The 23,412-nt window shown below is 37.9% G+C and overlaps 1 protein-coding gene across 2 annotated transcripts in view; it reads left to right on the top strand.

Moving 5' to 3' along the window:
• The window catches only part of tspan4a (tetraspanin 4a), an 84,624-nt gene extending 74,119 nt beyond the window's left edge, over positions 1-10,505 (top strand). For both annotated transcript variants that reach the window (XM_077712997.1, XM_077712996.1), the window contains 3 exons: positions 784-915; positions 8,617-8,700; positions 10,062-10,505. In XM_077712997.1, coding sequence (XP_077569123.1) covers positions 784-915; positions 8,617-8,700; positions 10,062-10,130 — 285 coding nt within the window. In that variant the 3' untranslated portion in view covers positions 10,131-10,505. The remainder of the gene's footprint in view (positions 1-783; positions 916-8,616; positions 8,701-10,061) is intronic.
• The last annotated feature ends 12,907 nt before the right edge of the window (positions 10,506-23,412 follow it).

Below are 23,412 nucleotides of genomic sequence, written 5' to 3'. Positions count from 1 at the left end.
AAAGCTTGAAGTCGAGCTGAGTTAATGCCCATTTAAAAGGCAGCCTTTGTTCTGTCACAGCTTTCCCCTCCATGCCGCCTTCATACATGCTGAGTCAGTGAATAGATAGTGAGGAAGATGTCCCTGGAGTAGAGTTCACCCTGAATACTATCAACTTGCTGAATTGTTAAACATCTCCATACACAAAATGAGAAATCATCACCTATATGTTTATAGACTCATTATTGTCAACCACACTTATTTTTGCAGAGTTCAGAGCGATGTTCAAATCACCTTCCGAAAAATCACATAATGCAATTTGTTGCATCTTGTTAATTCGTTAAACCAATCCAAATCGAGAAAACTAAACATTTTTTTAATTATCATCTCTTTGGCACTATTGGCAGACGTCCAATCCATTTTTTTTTCTGAGAGGGCTCGCTGCCAACCCCTCCAGTTAAATAATGGAGAGGAACTCTTTAAGTGACTACTAGCTTCATCGACTGTTAAAGCGGATAAGTGCAACCAAATGTAAGCTGAATTTAAGCTTCCTGTGTGGGCCATAATCAATAATATTGTCATCATTTTCTGCAGGCCTACAAAACACACTTTCTAATATTGGAAAATGTGATGTCACATGAAATGGAGAGAGAAGAGTTAGGATGATACATCAAATGGGTGACAAAAATCAGCTTTCAAGCAGATGAAATGTAGTTGCCAGAAAAGTGGCTCATTTTTACACAGGGTTGGCAAATTTGCAGATCTGAGTTCTGTGACAATGACAAAACACTGTCTTATCTGCAGTTTCGCTGCTGCGGAGTGACCAACCACACGGACTGGTTTGAAGTCTACAATACTTCCCGTGTGCCAGACTCCTGCTGCCTGGAGTACAGTGACAATTGCGGCCTGGACAACCCGGGAACATGGTGGACTGCGGTAAGCCATGGTGTGACAATCCAACTGGATACAATACAACTTGTTCATCTCTCTTATTTCATCTGAGTTTGATCTCGAACCACGGAAAACTTTATACCCATTGGAACACCATATTACATAAAGCTGTCTTACTGTAGAAAGCAGTAAATTGCAATTTTAATTTTAAAATAGCCATTTTCTGAACCGCTTTATTCTCATTAGGGTCGCAGGGTTTACAAATCCTACAAAGACAAGCAAAGTTCAGTGGTGTAAATATTCAAGTTGAGCTGTGAGCTTGTCAGCAGTTTTGGTCCCAAAACAGATTAGTGGAGATTCAATTTTAGTAGCACAACCGGAAAGGACTTTAACAAATTACATTTAGGGCCAATATTTGAAATTGGCCACCAACACATTCCGCATTTCCTCGGTCTTAAACACCACCGATGTCATTTTGAAATCAAGCAAATTGTACTTTGAACAGTAAATTCACTTATACTGCCCCTTTCCACACTTAAAGTGCTTTGACACTAGATTGTCGTTCACCTACTCATTCACCGTCGAGAGCAATGTGGGCCTCAGTGTACTTGTCGAGGTCACCAGGGGGTAAATGACTATATATATATGCCTGTACACTTCATACTTTCTGTATATTCAAATCAGGTGAACCTGAAGGGACTTCAACAGTCTGTGTATGTCTGACCATTTTAGATAAACTTAGATAGACTTTTTTATAAATAGGTTAAAAGAACTGGATTAAAAGCCCTGAATATTCAGTTTTTTTCTAGATCTAAAACAATGTTTCTTTTAGCTTTTTTATATATTTTTTTTAGACTTTACAAAATGATTTTCGTACTAAAAACAGAAAAAAATAATTTAAAAAATACAATTATCGATTTAAAAGGGGCCAAATCAAGAAATGTGATATACATCTATTCTCTTCATTTTAATTTGATCCTAAAACAGAAAGTCATCATTTACTTTCCTGGGCCACACAAAATGATGCAGCGGGCCAGATTTGGCCCCCGGGCCACCACTTTGACAATGTGCCCTAGAATGAATGTGGGCCAAATATGGATTTGATTTCTTTGGACTTAGATTTCATTTTTATTCGGAAGTATTGAATCAGTTTAACCTAACCCTGATAATGAATCAGTTTAGATATTTTATTTGAATTTGGCTCACTATGGACTCATTTCTTGTGTGTGTCCATCTAACTGTAAACTGCCCAGTGGCATGATGCAGTCAATGCCTAGTTTGTCATCACTGTTTACATGACTAGCATTAACATTTTGCAATTTCCCTCAAGGGATGTTGTGAGTGAGCCATGTAACTACAAAGATCAGTGCTGAGCAACAAGTCAGCCCATAAATTCAACCTGGCCTACATTGGCGACTCTATTAAGTAGCATTTTTCCATTGTGAAGCTTTTCTTTTCTGGGGTATAATTTGTAACATGTTTAAAACTTAAAACAGTTTTGAGTCAATTAAAAAAAAAAGGAAATCAAAGTATGTCTGGTAGTGCTTTTGTGTAGCTGTGCGGCAGTAATTTTAGTATAGATTTCTAGATTTGTAACAGAGCATCAATCAATCATTTGGTTTACCAATGACACAATCAAATTCATTGATTAGACACACAAGACTTCAAAAAAATATAATTTGTTGTATATATTAAATAGTTTAAGCCTAAATGGAATTGACTTGTTAAATGTTACATGCATAATACATTATTCAATCAAATCGAATCATCGCAGACTGTGTAATATCAGCAAATATAATACTGTTGTCTCAAGAATTTATGTCAAAAATTATGGTCACCAAATGTCCTTACCAAACATGAAAATTGTCATAGCTGGTACACCTAGTTTGCAATAGCTAAAGTAAGTAAGGTTGCCATAGCAATGAAAGAGCTACCATTCTCTCTAATATTCACAGTTTACTCTCTTGAAATGTATTTGCTAACTGCTTACTATTCAATTGTTGCTTTAAAAGCAAATTATTAGAAGTTTTCTTCGGATTGCTATGGGCATTTTGCAGATTGATCTCGCCGTATTTCGTCCCAGCTAAACATGCTGCAAAAAACAGTTTTACCCAAACCATGAATATCATGAATATAAATGGAGAAAATCGATAGGAAATGTTCTGTTCTTTCTTTCTTTCTTTTTTCCTTTTTCTATTGTTCTTGTTCTTGTTGACTCATGCTGGGTAAAACTGCAAATTGTTTTGAAGTGCTCAGATACAAACTTACTCTTGAACCTTTTACAAGGTTGTTAATGAATAAACGATGCCGAGCGCCTCAAGTTCATTTTCAGAAAAGATGTAAGAGAATTCATCTAATATACGTTGATTATAGTTCAGGTTTTTTTTACACTAGAGCCCATTAAAGTTAAAAAGATATAGAAGAGCTCATATAAAATATTCATTTGAAAGAAAGATGACATTCCTTTGTGACCTGTTCTTCAACCATGCAAAACCCCATCTACACTGCATCTGTGAAACCCCCTGCTTGCGTGCATTTTCTATTAACTAAACATCTAGTTGTTTTTGCACCATTCTTTCAATTAAAAGCTAAGTAGGACAACTGATGGCCACTCTCTTATCTTCACAAACAAAGAACAAGAAAACAAAATGACTGGTGGTTGAAATTCTCAATCACATCCCCTTCTAAGTACAGTGTTCCCTTGCTACTTCGCGCTTCACCTATCGCGGACTCAGAGCTTTGCGGATTTTTTTCAAGAAAAAAAATATAAAAAATGTAAAGATATCAAGTTAAAATTATAAATTACATCATCTTACAAGAGGTGGAAACAAAATACTTCAATAAGAATTAGTAATTGCATCAAAGAAATGCTCAATAACATGGTGAGAGTTCAGGAATGGCATTGATGACGTCATGGCTGTTTCCAGGCGCATCTTCACCGCCCAAAAAAACAATGTTCACAACTCCCAATAACGATGTTTCTTATGTGCAAAAAAACTGCAGAAGATCCTCCATACGGACTACTATGATGTTTTTGCTTGTTGTGCACGTGTTGTTACACGTTTCTTTAAGCATTTTTGAAGGGGCCCGTCTACTTTGCGGAAATGCACTTATTGCGGGGGGGGTCCCGGTCCCCATTAACCGCGATAAGCAAGGGAACACTGTATTCTTTTTAATAACCTGTTTTAATCAGATGGAATATTTTTCCACACTTGCAAGTAGTTATGAATATATTTTTTTGTGTCTGCCAGACCTTGGCTCCATTGACTGCTACACAAGGAAAACAGACACTGCCCCAACAAAAGTGCTATGTCAATTGAATTGAATGAATGTTTGTCTGGGCATACTCTTTTGAGCTATCACATCTTATTGAAATGCTTTTAAAAATCTACGTATACAAGTAGAGGATCTAGGTTCATAGACACATACTCATTAATATGATAAACAAACTCGTGAATGACCTTCTCGAAAAGAGTGTCAAATATGGTTAACATTCAAACCCACACATCGTGACAAGAATTCTAAATGTTAAAGACAGTTTTGCCCTATATGTAGCTGCTCCAGGTTCATTCAAAGAAAACAGATAAGCACTACATACTACTAAAATTGCTTGTGCACTCATCTTACCCTATCACACTCCTATCTGACCTATCGTCCCTCTTCTTATCCTTCAATATCCCCTCCCTATGTTATGTCTCCTTGGTAAAGTACTCTTATTGAGATAGCAACTCTACACACAATTGGTAGCAAGCATATTCAATCATCTATTCCCTCAGCTCTAACTTTCGTTCTGCCCCCCCAAAACCTTTTACTGCCCAGCTGCAATCTCTGACTAAAAAAAACACAATATAAACAACCCGTGAAAACGCTCTCAGATTTACTATTCTCCAAATCTATGCAGCTAAAAAAGATGCTAAAAAAAGCAGGAAAAATACATCGTAATGATCTATTAATCACGCAGAGGCTTTGAAAAGAATTGTTTAGTTGTAAAACTTCATCAATCAAACCACATGCTGGTATGTTCAGTCATAAGTTGAAAGCTCAAACTGAGAAAACCGTCTATTTTGAAAATAGCACAGCTGGGCTCATCCCACAGACAGATTGGGCTGCATTAAATTCATCATTCATTGCCATCGACTATTGTTATCATCATTATTATAGTTTATAAATCATTCATTTATAAACTATAATAACTAGTTTCATAACGGGCCGGCCTTCGGTTATGAGTTCGGCCTGATAATGGTTACGATGACATAAAGGCCGCAGTCATATTTGTCACCAGTAGTTTTCATTGGCTCATTTATAAGGGCATTTGTCTGTGGCCAGCAGCCAATTGCAGTGGCATAGTTCCAATATTGTACTCATGGCAAATTTTAGTTGCATATGTGAATGCAATTCATTCAAAGGGAAAGAGATCAGCCCTTTTGATTGGTAGCAAATGGAAACGCCATTCAGACCCACAGCAGCTAAAACTGCTTTCTTACATCTACTTTTGCTTGTCTGCAAAATGACTAGCACCTGGTCCCCCCCTCCCAAAAAAAAATCTTGCACAGCTGATTGGCGAAAACAGAGCCCAAAATGTACGTCATGTTCTCCAAACTAACCTTGTGTTTAATATCCACCAATTATCCACAAATTAACTCAAATTTCCCCCCATATTTAGTAATTCTGTATATTTCAGGTTCTCTCATTAACGGTGCCAACTTTTACCATTGTTGCCTGCCTACTACTCTCCAAGACTTGCTGTTCTATTTCCCGCAATAACGCTATCAACCTTATTTTTGGTCATCATTGAACCCGTTCGATCTGACTTTTTATCTATGCATCGCCATCCTTCTGATGGAATCTCATCTAATCCTGGTCATTCTATTCTCTCCAAAAATGAATGTGGAAATCTACATTTCTACTTCTATCATGTTTTTCCTGTTGCCTCCCAAGTTCAGTTGCACCTTGAAGCTCTTTCCACCGTTCCTCTTTCTAATCGCTGGCACTTCCTGGTCCTCTACAATCACTTTTTCTACTCTGCTTGTGAATCAAATCTTCTACTGGCAGCAAAATGTTAAAATGTCCAGAACTGGCATATCAGCTCTGACTATAACATGATTTATACATTTTCAAATGCACCGCTGAGGTCCATCAGTGCATCGTTTGATGAATAACACGGAAGTACGCTCACCACATTACATTCCATATTGATCCAAAAGAGAATTACTTCACCGTAAACAAATATATTTTTTGGGTCACTTCATGTTTCAAGCAGCTGCTGAATAAATTACTACATCTTTGTTTTCTCCTGCTCAGGATTAGTCTATTGATTCGTAGTTGCAGAAAAAAAACTACGTCATCAACCTTGGGTCAGTAGAAATGAATAATTGAATGGGAACACTACCACTGTGTTGTGACACCTTTGCCCATTTGTCACAATATTACATGGTCTGTTCACTAATCAGAGATTGGCACACAGAATTCAATATTTACTCTAAATTCCTTGGGGCAAACGCTTGCCACTCTGGCCATCTGGCAAATCTGTCCACTGTCAAAATTCAACCTTTTCCTTGATACATCTTTTCTGTTTTGTTACTCTCTTAAATTTCTGACCCGTGAGAGCTGACTGTCATGCTTTCTCATTGACACTATGATTTCTTTTCTCCGGGGATTTTCAAACAGATTTAAAAATAAATAATGATACTTTTCAAATGTACTGGAGCTGGTAAACTGTCACAGCCATAAAATAGATGGGCAATGTAGAAGAGAAAGAAAGTTTGTTTCCAGTCCTAGAGTAGTCTGCACAATGCAAATTTGTTAAGGAAGATCAAGCTAATATGAGATAGCATCCTGAATTGATTATACTTAGTATAATGATTATACTTAACATGCAGTATATGGTAAAGTTAGCTCCAGAAGAAGTGGGTACAGTATCCAAGAATTATCTAAATTAATTGGACATTTGCTTAAGTTCTTCTTTGGCCACGCACATATATATGACTGCCGATGGAATCCGTATTCTTGTATGTATAATTTGACTGGGAACAAAAGCAGCAGAATAAATCCAGAAGGGCAATGTTAGCTACTCATATCGCCAAATGCTTCAAAGTCATTGAATATAATAAAGTTACAGCAGAGGCCTCGCAGCGCGTCAGCAGGGACTAAACACAGCATGTGGTGATGCGATGGGTTCCAGGTAGAGCATTGCTAAAAGTTATTAAAAAAGTGACAATTTGATTATTTTTGTCCATTAGATTTGCTACCTCAGAAAAGGCAAAAGACACATTTAAATGTGTTGTAATTCCTTCATTATTCAGGTTAATTTATACCTGCCAGCAAGCCAGGTTGATTGTTTCATGTATTTGCTACAAATCTATTACTTTACTCAATAAGAGGTGAGACATTTACCATGTGAAAAACCTTCAATATATATATATATATATATATATATATATATATATATATATATATATATATATATATATATATATATATATATATATATATATATATATATATATATATATATATATATATATATATATATATATATATATATATATATATATATATATATATATATATATATATATATATATATATATATATATATATATATATATATATATATATAGACATATACATATATACATATATATATATATATATACATACACATATACACATACACAGACTCTATATATACATACACATACACATACACAGACTCTATATATACATACACATATACACATACACAGACTCTATATATACATACACATATACACATACACAGACTCTATATATACATACACATACACAGACTCTATATATACACACTATATACTCATTAAGCCATATTATTCAAGCAGATAGTTGCTTCATGGTCACGTCTGCAGCTCCTGCCAATTACTTACCTGATTGGCTCGGACATCAGATGTCCCCAAGGTGTTTGACAGTTGACAAGATGGCAAAACGGTACTGGCTGCTGAATGAATGAATCAGACAGGATCGTCTTGCTTGCCAGGTTACTTGATTTAGATTTAAATGTTCCCAAATTAAAAGTAAAAAAGACAGCAGTGAAAGGAGATTTCTAATGACATGGTGGTGGCACAGCCAAATAGAGAAGCGTTTTCCCCATCCAGTTTTCTTGTATCTGATACTAAAGGATCTGACTTGGGAAAATATATTGATACTTTTATTAGTCTTACAACTTTTGGTATTATTATTTGCATAATCCTTTCAAATTCTGTTTGTCAAAATATACAATTAAAAAAACAATGTTAATAAAAAGAAATTGCCATCTTAATAAATGGCTTGCTATTTTTTTAAACTTATTAACTGTTGCAGAGTAAATATGTTTGCGGTGAAAGTCACAATTTACTTATGTCCATTAGTCTACTTTATGATAATTGTATTGACTATAATTAGACAAAATGAAGTGTGTCTGTTGGAATATTTATCCGTTCATCCAGTAGAACATTTGGTAATGGGAGATAAGAGCTGAGCAGGGAGGAGGTCTGGCTCCAAATATATTTTTTTAGTTAGTCCCTATTTGTCTGTATATCCATGCTTTCCAACTGTGTGCTTTATGGATCTGGTTTAGCTCACCAAGGCACAATTATAACGGAACATGAGTTCTTCCCATGAACTGTCTAAGAATGTTTTGATGAGATTAAAAATGAAGATTGGCACGAGATGGAATTTTCCAACTTGTCCATATTTAATCTCGCATTAAAATTCATTTGTGTTTTTCCACAGCCATGCTACGAGCGAGTGAAGGACTGGCTTAATGAGAACTTGGTTGCCCTTTGGATCTTTGCTCTATGCACAGCACTTACTCAGGTAATTAGTGAGATTTTTCATGATGTATCAGACCAGTTTTCTCTCTCACATGCACAGACCCTGACTTTTGGTTTCAAAAAAGAAACCAACTAGCATTTACAGTGATGTCCTTTGAAATAAATACTGCTGCAAGATATCTGTGGACAGTTAGAACGCATACTTTTTTTGTGTGTTAGCACTGAAGACCACATAGGAGGAGTTGACATTCCATAAAACTCTTTTATCTCCTTTGCAGCCAATTGCTACGTGACTTGCCTACGCAACAGATCAAGTAGAATATTCTGTTCTTGAAGGCATCCATCACGTAGCTTTACTTCTGCTGCAGGCTCATTTGTAGTCATCCATTAGACTCTCATCGTGATGCTTTGAATCTTCTAATGCGGCCAAATGAACCAGAAAGTAGATGTAATCAACTTAACAGTGTTTGAAAGCATTTGTAATTACGACTCATGCAAAGTGATGTAAAATCCCCCCCCCCCCCCCCCCCTCCGCCAGAGTAACTATTTGCGAAGTATGTGAACTTTGCCTCTGCTCAATGATTTTAAACGGAAGTACAAATCTTCTTAATGAGTCCCTTGATGTGCAAAATCTGCCACATTAAGAAAAGCACATTTGCTTTGCAATATATTAATGATGGCTAATACAGTATTAATGAATCTGCAAAAATCCCAATACTTCTTTGTATAATTTTTACTCAGTCATTACTGCTGCAATTTTGACAAGGAACGATTTGTGTTGAGAGCTGATTGGGTGGACTGACTTTAAAAAATAATTCTTGCATCAATTCATTTCTACAGATATGCATGATATTGACATTTTTTAGCAATGAAACACGTTGAGTTCCATGTCAGCAAAGCTACAAATCTGTCTGGCCTGTGCCTCATCCGGTTTGCTGCACAAGGGCACTTCCCCGTGAACAAAAAGTGGGAGATTGAATCGCTGAAGCTGCAGTTTAACCAGCGACCCGCTGAACCTCCAAATCATAAATCATACAAAATGCCATGTGTTCCGACACGCTCACGTTCCCTCGATTCCCTCCCTTAGTGTTAAAAGATTGGGATTAACTTGTGTATCTTTGGAGCCATCCAATGATGTCACTCCTATAGCTGCTATAGCGACTTCCCTAACATAATCTCGTCTTCTGTGCATTTCTTTGACAAGAATGAAACACTTGAGTTGAATTTTACAGACTTCTGTCTCTTGGAGGTCCAAACATGACTCATTACAACACTCGATGGACATATTCTGTCTTTTCAAAAAAACAATGCTCCGTGGAAGCTTTTCATTTGCTATGCAGTTTACCGATTACGACAAACAGAAAATAGCTGTTAAAAAAAAAATGAATGTTTGATGTTTTCCAGATCTTGGGGCTGGTGTTCTCCATGACCATGTTCTGTCAGGCAGTCAAAGTGGAAACATTTTACGCTTGACGGTCGACCCTGCCGTCCTTGAGCACATCTACAATGTTCCTGCACTTAAGAGGAACGGATGCAGCTTTCCCCTCCTTCCCTTCCCACGCCTTTTCTCGTTTTCTGCTCTTTCCCCTCTACCGACATTTCCTTCGCAGTGTTGCCACTTTGCATCTTATCTGCTCCCTTTCAAACAAGCACAAGTCTCCGTGTTCGACTTTCTTTTTCTCATTTGCTGTGTGTCAAACACTAATGACGGCAATGTGTTTTACCTAGTAGTATTATGAATATGTGTTATGTAGTGTAGCCTTTTTTAAATGCAGTTGTTTTAAATTATTTTGTTTTCTCATGTGTTTTTAAGCGAGGCTCGATTTGAAAAAGTACACCGGTGGAGTGTTGCAAGTGCATGCACCCCCCCCCCCCCTCGTGATGGTATGTATTAAATGTTTTGATCTACTGTGCAGTCAGAGTGTCATTACTCATCTCCAAAAAACGCTTCAGGCTGTTTACATGTAATCCGGTTGTATTCGTGTCGAAAATCTTTTGCGTGACAAAGACTTGTGCGGGTGTTCACATGAAGAAGAAAAAGACAATGCAGTGTATTTAAGACCTAAAATAACTGTTTGGCTGTATTGCATGGAATGTAGCATTGTAGTGGATTTACATGAGAAGGAAAAATCACACTCTCTTCAATAGAAGCGTAGTCGCAGGTATTCCAATCCAGGGCATCAAAGCAGAATGCAACCAAGTGGCTTTGGGCTGTCGCTTCAATAACAAAGATTATTCTGAAGCTTTAAAAGCCTCCCACCTTCAATTCTTACGCCCTTCTTCTTATTGTAGCCTGTAGACTGTAATCTATGCGTAAAAGACACTTGAGACACTGAATGATTTCCTCCTCTGTTCAAACCTAGCTAGTTAGTTGCTCTTGCAAGCAGTTCCTGCTGTTTTGCGGGTTTCCCTTGAGCAAAAATCGCAGTCGGGCCTTCATGTACAATTATAGTTCTCTCCTAATTGAATTATTCACATACATGGCAAAATGCAGCAATGTGAAATTAGTATTAAATCCCAAAGGAGATTGCAGAGCAGGAGTGTTAAAGTGGGATGTTTTGCTGCATCCACAAATGTGACAACCTCCTTGAAGTCACTCATATGAGGCTACAAACAAAACATTGAAACAAACATACACTATTTCACAACCTGACTGGTTGCCTTCCTGATTCCAACCATTTTTACACAAGTGAGAGAGAAATATATCCGAGTGGGTTGGATCCATGTGCAAGAATGAAGCAGAGAAAACGTGAGGCTATAAATGTAGACAAAAAAATGTGTATAAAACATAATCTTGCAAATTAAAAACTGGGAAGATATTGCAAAGAAACTAATTGAATGGGGAAGCACATTTACAAGAAGATCCACACATAACCCAACACAGAAAATCATTGCAAATATACATAGTCAGGGGTTGATCACATTCACAAACACCTGGGTCTTAAAAGGGGGTGTGTCCAGAAAAAAAAAACATAGCAGGTGACACAATCATGGACAGGACACCAGGAAAATCACTTTGGACCATCAAAACATGACAAAGGTATGGAAATGCTTTACTATCACATATTGTATGCATACTATTCTGTATTGCTCTTAAAGCAAAATTGATATAGTGATAATAATAATGAAATCAAGACGGTAAACTACATGTTTTGGTGTTTCATTGGAACTCAATTACAAGCTGAAGCAGAAACTGTTTTTGGTCATTTCAAGATCCCTTTTTGACAGATTAAGGATGCAATCAATGGGGAATAATATTTTTCTTGCATCTGCATTGTAGTTACATCATATATGCAAGTACAAAACGTGTACTAGCTAAACTTAGTTGTGTGTGTGTGTGTGTTTTTTTTTTTTTTACATGGAGGATATCCTCTTCTACTGGGGCTATCCTAAAAAAGTGAATGTAAACAATAAACCTCTGTGGCTTTGCCTTGCGTTTAACATGTTCAGGAAATAAAATCCACTTTATGTGGGTAACCCTTTAAGAAATCCCAGACTCCTACAGCACTGGCTGTATATTATTTTTTTTAAAAAAAGATGAAAACGATTAAAGAAAAAGGTACCTCACACCCTCAGGCTCGCGGCAAGGAGAAACCCATGAAATCCCTACAGACCCCACCTAAAGTTGGAGCATAAAAAAGAAGTATATAGTACTTTGGAGAATAGGGAATGAGCTTGACACTGTTGTTGAACCTGTAAATTGGCAAATGCATTTAATGGACACTTGTAACAGAGTGACAATGTTATCACAGTCAAAATATATAGGATAAATAGGATAGGAATTAATGGTCAAGGTTCCATCTGCTATTTGGGAACAACATGCCGCACATAGGTTGATGTTCATGGTGGATCAATCTCTGATATTTTCTTGCCCATTGACTGTTTTGAGTGAGAAAGGCTCACTTTTCATAGCATCGTATTTGGCATAAATCCACAAACGCTCCATAGCAATTCTGTTGGATGGAAGATGTCAAAGGCCCAAGAAATTGTGGGTTTGGTGGAAGTCGGCCAGCATTTTTTTCATCTTTTGTTGCAAAATTTTATCTCATTTTCTGAACCGCTTTGTCCTCGTTAGGGTCTTGGGGGTTGTTGGAGCCAATCCCCGCTGTCTCCGGGTCAGAGGCGGGCTGGGCACACCCTGAATCGGTGGCCAGCCAATCGCAGGGCACGAGGAGACGGACAAACATGCGTCTGAAAAAATACAAGGTGCTTTTACAATTCCTTTTTTTTAACCAATGCATATTTTTTGACGTAAGTTTATTTACATTTGACAACTTGGGCTTTGCTGTTTTTTGTAAGCATATCATTTGCCTGCCCATGTTTGACAAAATGAAATTATTCTGTGCTCTCGTGCCTCCAGTTCAACAAAAATCTGTCAACATTTTTAGCTTTACTGTGTAATATTTACATTTTCTTGAAACATTATTCATTCTTGACAAATGACATAACACACGCTCTGCCACTTACGTGGAGAACTCCAATTGCGGGCGAGCGATAAGGCGTCAAAATGATGATTCTCAGCAACCTGAAAGGACTGATGTGCTTCCACAAACAGCAAACCCAAAGCTAGCAAATGCAATTTGTTTGAAAGATACCTGAAAACAAAGAGAAAAAAATATTTGCATAGCAATCCTCTGTTTCACTCCTTTTGATTACCACATTATAAAGCACACTTTCAATGAATGGCCTATCTGAAAATGTGTTTCATATATAAGGCACACCAGATTTTAAGACTCAGTATTAGAAGTGGTGGTAGTATGTAGTGATTGTGGTTGTAGTACTAGTAGTAGTAGTAGTAGTAGTAGTAGTAGTAGTAGTTGTTTTTGTAGTAGTAGTAGTTGTTGTTGTTGTTGTAGTAGTAGTAGTAGTAGTAGTTGTTGTTTTTGTAGTAGTAGTTGTTGTTGTTGTTGTTGTTGTTGTAGTAGTAGTAGTAGTAGTAGTAGTAGGACACTGCGTTATACATCCACTAGTTGGAGCTGTAGTAGTAGGGGATTGTGTTATACATGACTAGATGAAGGTGTAGTAGTTGTAATAGTAGTAGTATGGGATTGTTATACATCCACTAGATGGAGCTGTAGTAGTAGTAGTAGTAGTAGTAGGGGATTGTGTTATACATCCACCAGATGAAGCTGTAGTAGTTGTAATAGTAGTAGTATGGGATTTTTATAGATCCACTAGATGGAGCTGTAGTAGTAGTAGTAGTAATAGTAGTAGTAGTAGGGGATTGTGTTATACATCCACTAGATGGAGCTGTAGTAGTTGTAACAGCAGGAGTTGTTAGGAGTTGTGTTATACATCAACTAGATGGTGCTAAAGGGAATTTGATACAATGACAAATCAATATTGTTCCATATAAAAAGGCGCATCCGATTATAAGGTGCACTGCAGGTTGTTTTTTTGAGTCTTTCACCTTATACTGCGGTAAATGTCTTTGGTTTGCAGTCACCGAAATAAGCACCAAGTGCTCCAGAAAATAAATGTAACTGGTTCACAGAGATATGCTGCCTAGGACAAGTGTGCACGGCTGCGTGCATCAATTCCGAGCCCAAAAGTTCCTGTTGACTCCATTAGTCAGGACATGTGGTTAGTCCACTTCTAACACAGAAAACTCCTCCGAACCCTGGAGTCTCCGCTCATCCCCCTGTTACCTTTCCAATTCACCTCATCGCCTCAGCAAATCTCTGTATCCTTTCCTCTCATCCAATACATTATTCATTCCCATGTTCACAGGCTTTCTCCCATCTTGTGCTTGATCAATAAAACATACCTGTGTGCTTGTTCCCTCACCTCTCCATCCACACGCATTCTTCTTAAAGCCAAAATAGTGTGGCCATGTAGAGCAGATGAAGCAGCATAGCTGAATGGCCATTTCAGCTTAGAATAAATTGACCTTGCATGAGAACAAATATAAAAGTTCATTTGAGGGAAGGAAAATTACTGCGGACGCATCACGACTGATCAATCCCACCCACGGAGGTTCAAATTGAACTAAATGAATCCACCCTGTAATGTCAAAACTCTCCTAATGAAATTTTGCAATGGAAAGCACTTGCTTTTGGATAAATTGAAACAAAAGTGTGGACGATTGCAGCTCGTGGATATGATGTTGTCTACCTATATTTTGTACGCAGTATTGTGCCAGGGAAGCTGTGATTCTAACAGGCAGTGAACGGTTTCGATCCACTGACCTCTGAGCCCACCCAGCATGCTTTGCTGAGCCACTCTACCTTTTCTTACAAAACACTTGAAATGTTCATTGCTTTGTAATGACAAGTATCAAGAGAAATCCAGGATCAATTGGTCAAAGCCTCTGAAACCACTGATTTGCCTGGATTTCTCCGAGTGTGGCTTTTCTGTCCAATTTCCATTCTCTTAGGAGGTTGTCATGTGGATAATTCTGTTAGGAAAAGTAAGGTTTCCATAACAAGAAATTGATGGAGATAATTACAAAAAAAAATTAGGATGAAGCGGTTCTGGAAATGAGAGGAAATGAGATGAGAAATGTTTGTAGCAGAAAATGGTTTTGAACATTGGACAGGACACATTGCTTTTTTTATTTTATTTTTTAGAAATGACATGAATTGTTCACTGCTGTGCACTGTGAACTCCACAATTGATTGTTCTGGGCTTGTGATGGCAATAGATTGTTATCATTTCATGTAGTGTTGCTAAGCAATCCAAGTTGCTGCATTCAGTTTTCATTCTCTTTTTTTTAAGGAGCAGCCACATTGCAATAATGTTTTGAATTCATTTTTGCATACCAAAAAAAAATACATCAATAAGAGGGCACTTATGTAAAGCAACTAGATCACTTGCAAGAGAGATTATTTGTCCACAGCCTGCAGAAAATGATGTAAGTCTATGTAGCAAACTAATGGTTTCAATCCATTGTAGTAGGGGTTATTGACACATTTCGCGCAGTATGTATGTTACCACTGAATTTCTTGGATTGCAGGTAGTTTGGCCAAGTGGTTTAAGGTGCTGAGGGAAAAATGTGGAAACTGTAAGTAGCATAGAACAGTTATGATCCATTGATCTCTGGGTTATGGGGCCATCATGGTTCACCTGTGCCACTCTGCTTGCGGATACTGCTAGAATTTTTCTTAGGTACTATGGCTGAGAAGTTGAAAACATTCAGGTTGCATTCGCTTAAGAGGCGAAGGTTCAAATCCTCCCACCAAAGTCAACTCTTCCTTAGAAAATGACTCCAGATAATGGCTACTCAAAGCAAGTCAAACACAGTTGTCTGATAGTGTTTTGCTTGCTGCATTCTGCCCAAAAAAAAAAACAGTTTAACATTAAATAGCAGATAATGGTTTCAATCCATTGAGCTCTGGGTTATGGTCCCAGTACGCTTCCACTGCCCCACTCTGCTTTTTTTTTTAAAAGAAAAAACATGAATTGTTCACCGATGTGTAGAAAGAAACAAGTAGCAAGGGAAATCCAGATTTTTATAGGCTTGAGAAACCATTGGATTTTTTTCGATACGTTTCAGGTAGTGTGGCCAAGAAAAAAAAACACAACTATATGTAGCAGAGAATGATTTTGACCAATTGACCTCTGGGTCATGGGTCCACCACAATTCCATTGCACAAATCTGCTTTGTCTCAGTAAACACATGATTTTTTTTTTCACTGCTGTAAACATATAATAATAATAAATAAATTAGCTTTATAGAGGGGACAGAGTCTGCATCTTTTTAAAATTCATTTTTATTTAATACTTGCTTCATTAACCATTTATCAATTCATGAATTTATATTATATACCACCTCTGTGGACCTGAGTTCAAATCCTGCTTTGCTTTGCTTACCTAACTTTTCCCACTTGAAGGTACCATAAAGTACCAAGTATGATCTGGGAGTGGAAAGAGACAAAACAACAAATACTACTGCATAATTGTGTAGAGTGGTGGCCCAGTGGATCAGTCATCAGTCTTTCACCTCTTTGGTCTTGGGTTCAAGTCCTACTGCTTGCATAGATTTTCCCACTATTATTCAGGTAAATGAAAAACTGCAGATACTACCACATACTCTCAGAGGGTGGTGGATCAGTGGTTAAGTCATCAGTCTGCCATCTCTGTGGTCCTGGGTTCGAGTCCTAATGCTTGCAAAGATTTTCCCACTATTATTCGGGTAAATGAAAGAGGTAAAACTGCAGATACTACCAAGTTTTCTCAGAGGGTGGTGGCCCAGTGGATAAGACATCAGTCTCCCCCCTCTGTGGTCCTGGGTTCAAGTCCTAATGCTTGCAAAAATTTTCCCACTTATTCAGGTAAATGAAAGAGGTGAAACTGCAGATACCAACAAATTTTCTCATGGGGTGGTGGCCCAGTGGATAAGTCATCAGTCTCCCCCCTCTGTGGTCCTTGGTTCAAATCCCAGTTCAAGCCCTAATGCTTGCAAAGATTTTCCCACTATTATTCAGGTAAATGAGAGAGGTAAAACTGCAAATACTACCAGATGCTCCCAGAGGGTGGTGGCTCAGTGGTTAAGTCATCAGTCTCCCACCTCTGTGGTCCTGGGTTCAAATCCCAGTGCCTACAAACATTTTCCCAATATTATTCAGTTGAAAGAATAAGTTCTAATGCCTAAGTGTATAAGTCTTCAGTGGTGGATGAAGCATTTTGTCAAAAAAATGACTAAGTGTTTCACCCCATTTCCTTGGATAAAACGTTTCAACACCCATGTATAAGTGGGGCACGAGTTGGTGTAGTGGGTTGCACACTCGCCTTCGGCCGGAGAGACGTTGGATCGATCCCCGGTGTCGCCGGTTGACTGACCAAACAAGTGGTCGAGAGTCGGCCGAAGGCCGACTCGAGAACACGACATAAAGGGGCCCCTCCAACTGTCTTCCGAACTGCCGAAGGCAGTTCGGAATAAATTGTTTTACTGAAAAATATGACTAAGTGTTTAGATTGAATTAAAAAGTTTTTTCTTTTTTTTTTCCATCTTATTCCATTTACCAATTTACTTTCCAATTATTTTCAGCCAAACGACAGCGGGAATCAAACCCAGGTCTCCAGACGGGAGTCCAGTGAACTAACCTCTGCGCCAACCAAGTGACTACACTTTCCTTAGTAATCATTTGAGTGTCTTTCCAAGAAGTACACAGAAACAACTAAGTGAAAATGTGTTCCGACCGGGAATCGAACCTCGGTCCCCCAGACGGGAGTCCAGTGAACTAACCTCTGCGCCAACCAAGTGACCACACTTTCCTTAGTGATCATTTGAGTTTCTTTCCAAGAAGTACACAAAAACAACTAAGTGAAAATGTGTTCCAACCAGGATTCGAACCTCAGTCCACCGGACGGGAGTCCAGTGAACTAACCTCCGCGCCACCAAGTGACCACACTTTCCTTTGTAATCATTTGAGTGTCTTGATTGCAAGAACACAGAAACAACTAAGTTAAAATGTGTCCCGACCGGGATTTGAACCCAGGTCTCCCAGACAGGAATCCGGTGAGTTAACCACTACGCCACCAAATACCTACACTTTCCCTTGTAATCATTTGAGTGTCTTGATTGCAAGAACACAAAAACAACTAAGTGTGTTACTGTGTGTTAGAGCTCAATCTAGTTGCTCTTGGAGTCACACACACACACACACACACACATCATTGAAACACAATCTTATTTCTAAAAAATCCAATAACATTCTAATTTCTTAAGTGCAATGTTAACCTCGGAAATAATTGATAAAATATCACTATTTTATCATTTCCCCCGAGCAATGTGTTGATATAAACATATCCTACAGCATCCACTCACTTTCTGTGTCCTTGCAGCTAAAAATAATGAGCATCCCCCTTTGTAAGTTCCCACAAGACAAATTCCCTTTTTTTTCTCCATCTCGCTCTTCTAACACATGAATGTGCGTTCCATACAGTCCATAAAAACTCATCTACAGGATTCTTGCCCTAAAGGAGGATAGTGTGCGTGTTACACATGAACAAGCGCCCTGAGCAGTGCTTTGCTCAAGGGCATATCGACATTGCTCAGGAATTAAATTGGCTCCTCTTCAACAAGTAGTCCTAATTTCCTGATCCATCCATCCGTCCATTTTCCATAACTCTAATCTGGCCTGAGTCTATTCCATCTGCCTGGAAAAAAATAAACGGAAGACTGCATCTTCGACTCAATGCTGGACAGTCATATATCGACCATTTACTACACATGCAGACTATTCACCCTCTGCTTTAGAGTTATTGAAAGTATTTTGACTTGCATAGAAACAAATGCAAAGTAAGTCACACTTAAATAAAAAAAAGTTGGAAAACGTTAATTATGCATGATTCCTTTTTGGATTATATTAGCATCTAGACACGACTATAATAAAGAAAGCAACTCGTGCCTCAAGTGTGTGGAAAAAGAATAACAATAAAAAATGAATTCATCTGCCAATGTAGGTCACATTAGCCATTTAAATATTTTTTTTCTGTGCACCAAAACAACTGAGATCGTGTGATAAGGAGCATTCATTACATTATTAAAGAAACACGCCAGTGCAAGTTAACAATAACAAAATATTTTATTAGCTTAAATAAAATTATGTTGTTAACTACACTGTCAAATCTGAATAATTGGAAAAAATAACGAGCGTATTTTCACGACTATAAGGCGCACAGCATTATCAAGCGCACCCTCAATGAATGACACCTTTCCCATATATAAGGCGCACTGTATTATAAGGCGCACTGTCTATTTTGGAGAAAATTTAAGACTTTTAAGTGCGCCTTATTGTCGTGAAAATATGGTAAGTGCAATTGACTTCCAGGTATGAAGCACTCACTACTTTACAGTCACCTCTAGAGCCAGCCATTGTTTTGGATTTTTTTGTATAAAATCTTGCAGTGGGGGAGGAGCTATATAATGGAAGATTTTGTAAACTAAGATGGCATCTGCATATTTAACAGTATTGTTTCAGTTCAGGCGTTTGTGTTTTTTTAATATCCGACAGTGGTGGTTTTTCGTTTTTGATTTTCTGTTTTTTTCCATATATAAGGCGCACTGGATTATAAGGCGCACTGTCTATTTTGGAGAAAATGTAAGACTTTTAAGTGCGCCTTATAGTCGTGAAAATATGGTATACATAATTTAAGCGTGCCGACAGACCAGGGGTAAATGTCTTCTTGTTACCATAGCTTCTCACAATCTGAATGATACTTTGTGTTTCCTTGGAAAAAAAATCTACCACCCCAGCAAGGGTTTCTGAACGCGAGAAAGAGTACGTCTCACGTCAGCGGCACTTAGTCAAAGTGAAACAATGGGGTGCCGTTTCTAAAGCTACATGCTGCAAACGATCCAACATTTTGTCACCATGTTGAAAATGTGTGAACATTTTACAGTGCATTTTTTGCACACTTACCAGAATATTTTGCTAAGTCAAAAATTTATTTCTAAATATTAAGTGTTACATTTAAATGTTTAAAGCCATTTTCCATACGGCTTATCCTCACAACTCTGTTTTGGGGATGTGGGAGGAATCTGGAAAAGCCACAAAGGCATGTCAAGAACATGCAAATTCCAAACAGGAAGGTCGGGAAAAACCGGGCTCTTTTGCTTGTACAATATAAAGCAAGCGTGTCAGACTCGGGTTGGTTCGCGGGCTGCTTTAACGTCAACTTGATTTCACGTGGACCGGACCATTTGAGATATAATATTTAGATTTTTTAATTTTTTTTTTTTTACAAATGGATTAAAAACCCTGAATATTCTGTTTTTTTATAGGTCTAAAACAATGTTTATTTTAGATTTTTTTTAGTATATTTTTAGATTTTACACATTTTTGAACTAAAAACACAAAAAAATGATTTAGAATTTTCAATTATTGATTTAAAATGGGGAAAATTAAGTAATTTAATATACATCTATACGCTTCATTTTAATTTGATCCTAAAACAGAAAGTTGGCACTCATGATTTACATTCCCGGGCCACACAAAATGATGCGGCGGGCCAGATTTGGCCCCCGGTCCGCCACTTTGAAACATGATATAAAGCCTTGTGAACATCTGAGCCAAAGAGACCTCAAAGCCTTTCTCCCCTATTCAGTTAAAGATTCTTCTTAACAATTTAGGTAAATATACACAATTGCCAATATGCCTTGTTTGAACCTAGAAACACAGCTTAGAAATTTTATTGGCAGTGCTTCACAACAGTGGTCCTGCTAGTTGTACCCTTGATGCCATTGTGTTCCTCCTCATTATTTTTCTCCCATTTTGCCAGGAATTAGAAATAAATAACAAGCAGCCACAGGCGATGGGATTGCTGTATACTGCACTATTGCTCTTTATTCCAATTCTAACTTTATTGCTCTTTGTCTTTTAACCTTCGACTAGTCATGTTTTACTTGCAGTTTTTGTATGCCAAGTAAGCTGCCTATAACTGATACACATGAGATGATAAATGAACAGAAAATATTTGTAAATGAACATAGGACAAAATATACAATGAAAATAGTTCATGTTCAATGCTACAGGTATGTATGTACAGTTTTTTGAGTGTTTGTGCAGAATTGAAATACCCTAAGCAAGGGATAACAAGCATACTGTATGTCTCTAGTGGAAATACCCTGTTTCTCTCTCTTGTGGTCAATTGGCAAAAAATTGCAGCGGTGCAATGAGACGTAACACCTAATAATAAATATAATAATAAATAATAATAATAAATAATGATGACACACTTTGCACATGCCATTTACCGTCAAGGATTTCCAACAAGAATAATGCGTTATGGGCGATCCGGCAAATGATTCGATTTCACTTTACATTGTCATTATTGGAAAGTCTCGAATACACACGGTTGTTTTTAGTTAAGGGAAAAATGATTACCAAATGGGATTTGAACCCTGACTGCCCACAAGGCAGGCAGTTGACCCCGGTGCCACCGCAGTTTCGGAGCTGGACAAAAGTCCCGGGAGAAGAGGCAACGCCTGCAGAACTGATAGTGAAGGCCTTGAGGCGGATTTCTGACCCTAGCAACAAATAATGGCTGAAATGTGATTTGTTAAATAACAGATATGGAAATGCATTTCCTTTTTGGGGGATTTCGTAACTTGGATTTTTGTCGTATCTCAAGGCACTCATTGCATATAAAAAGATTTTGAGACCTGAAAAATGTACCTTGAGGCATTCGTAAGTAGAGGCATGACTATTTGCATTGTGGTATCACTGTTTTTGTTGTTGTTGTTCTTTTTCTTTAACCCCCCCACTGGTACTTGTCATTAAAGAGCAGGGGTCTTCAACTCTGGTCCACGAGGGACCCTGTTTTCTATATCTCCCACCACATCTGAATCGAATGATCGACTCATCTGCAAGCTGTCCAGGAGCTTGATCACGATCATTTGATTTAAGTGTGTTGGAAGACATGGAAAATAGACTGGATAGGTGCCCTTGAGGACTGAAGTTGGAGATCCCTGTGACAGAGACTCTTATTTTTTGAGTCTCTCTACAGCAGTCAAAAAGAAAAAGCAAACCAAGCCACTGCGCTCCAAAGTTATCAGAGGGCTATGTCTAATATTTCCATTTTTTTCTTCCACCTCCTGTGGCTTGCCTTCTTTTGCAGTGGGATGAAGGACTGCTGACTGAGCAAAGGAGAGATGGCACTTGAGTGGTGTTAAAGAAGGGCCTTCCAGGTAAGTTTCTTTTTGGTCATTTCTTTACTTGATTAGACCTCAGTCTAAATTTTTTTTTAAATGTTGGGACTTGATGTATGGATTCCCTGCCTTTTTTCTCATCCAGAATTCCAACCAAAGGGGAAAATGATTTTTAGTCGGTTTTGATGGTTTGTCCTTCCAGCTCAATGTCTATGTTTTAAAGATGACGTAGAACAGTCGTGATTTTTGTGGTCTTGATGCTATAAAACAGTATGTGTATACTACAAGAAGCTAATACAGCTTTAAACTCAAAGAAGGACGCTATACTTCATTCATTCATTCATTTTCTGAACCACTTTATCCTCACTAGGGTCGTGGGGGATGCTGGAGCCTATCCCAGCATGACTCTCAATGCTGCTATACAACCAGGGACACCCATTTAAAGTCTGAACTTGGTATTGAGCCACAATGGTTTGTCATCAGTCAATCAATAATTTAGTAAAGTATGCATAGTCATGTACAAAAGAACATGTCAAAATTCAACACAATACATATGGGTGCCAAGTTACATTCGGTGTTCCAATTCAACCGTAAATAGACATTGGCCCTATTTTTTATAGATACATGATGAATGCGGTGTGTGACTTTACAGAAGTTTACCTCTTAACTCCCAGAGGAGTTTTCACGAGACTAGGCAGGGATTCAAGTCAGAACAGGAAATTGGTTGAAGACCCACCACAGCAAAACAAAGGCACACCATTCTGGGGATAAAAATAGATCAGAACAGGCACGCAACTTCTTCTCACAAGCGGCATTCACCATTCATGTTCAAATAGGAATGGCGAGAAATAAAGATAGGAGAACATTTTTAGATTTGTGGTATCATATAGACACTTCAAGGTAAACACAGACATGAATTCAAGCTAAGTGAATGGGGAAAATCTCATCTTTGGCCCCATTTTTAAGCTTACTCCTCATCAGAGTTTGAACTAGAGCTTTCTAATTACCTACACAATGAAAGGTGACTGGATATAACTGTGGCAAAAAAAGGCTACAGTAATTGATAACCCATTAAGTTTAAAAACAAATTTAACCAGGATCTGCATAATCATAGTTATAACTTTAAAAAATAATTAGAAAAAGAGGTCAAGCAACAATTGT

This window comes from Stigmatopora nigra, chromosome 3 (genome assembly GCF_051989575.1).
Source record: "Stigmatopora nigra isolate UIUO_SnigA chromosome 3, RoL_Snig_1.1, whole genome shotgun sequence".
NCBI lineage: Eukaryota > Metazoa > Chordata > Actinopteri > Syngnathiformes > Syngnathidae > Stigmatopora > Stigmatopora nigra.
Note: the sequence above shows the minus strand (reverse complement) of the source record. Positions and strands in the feature narration are given on the sequence as shown.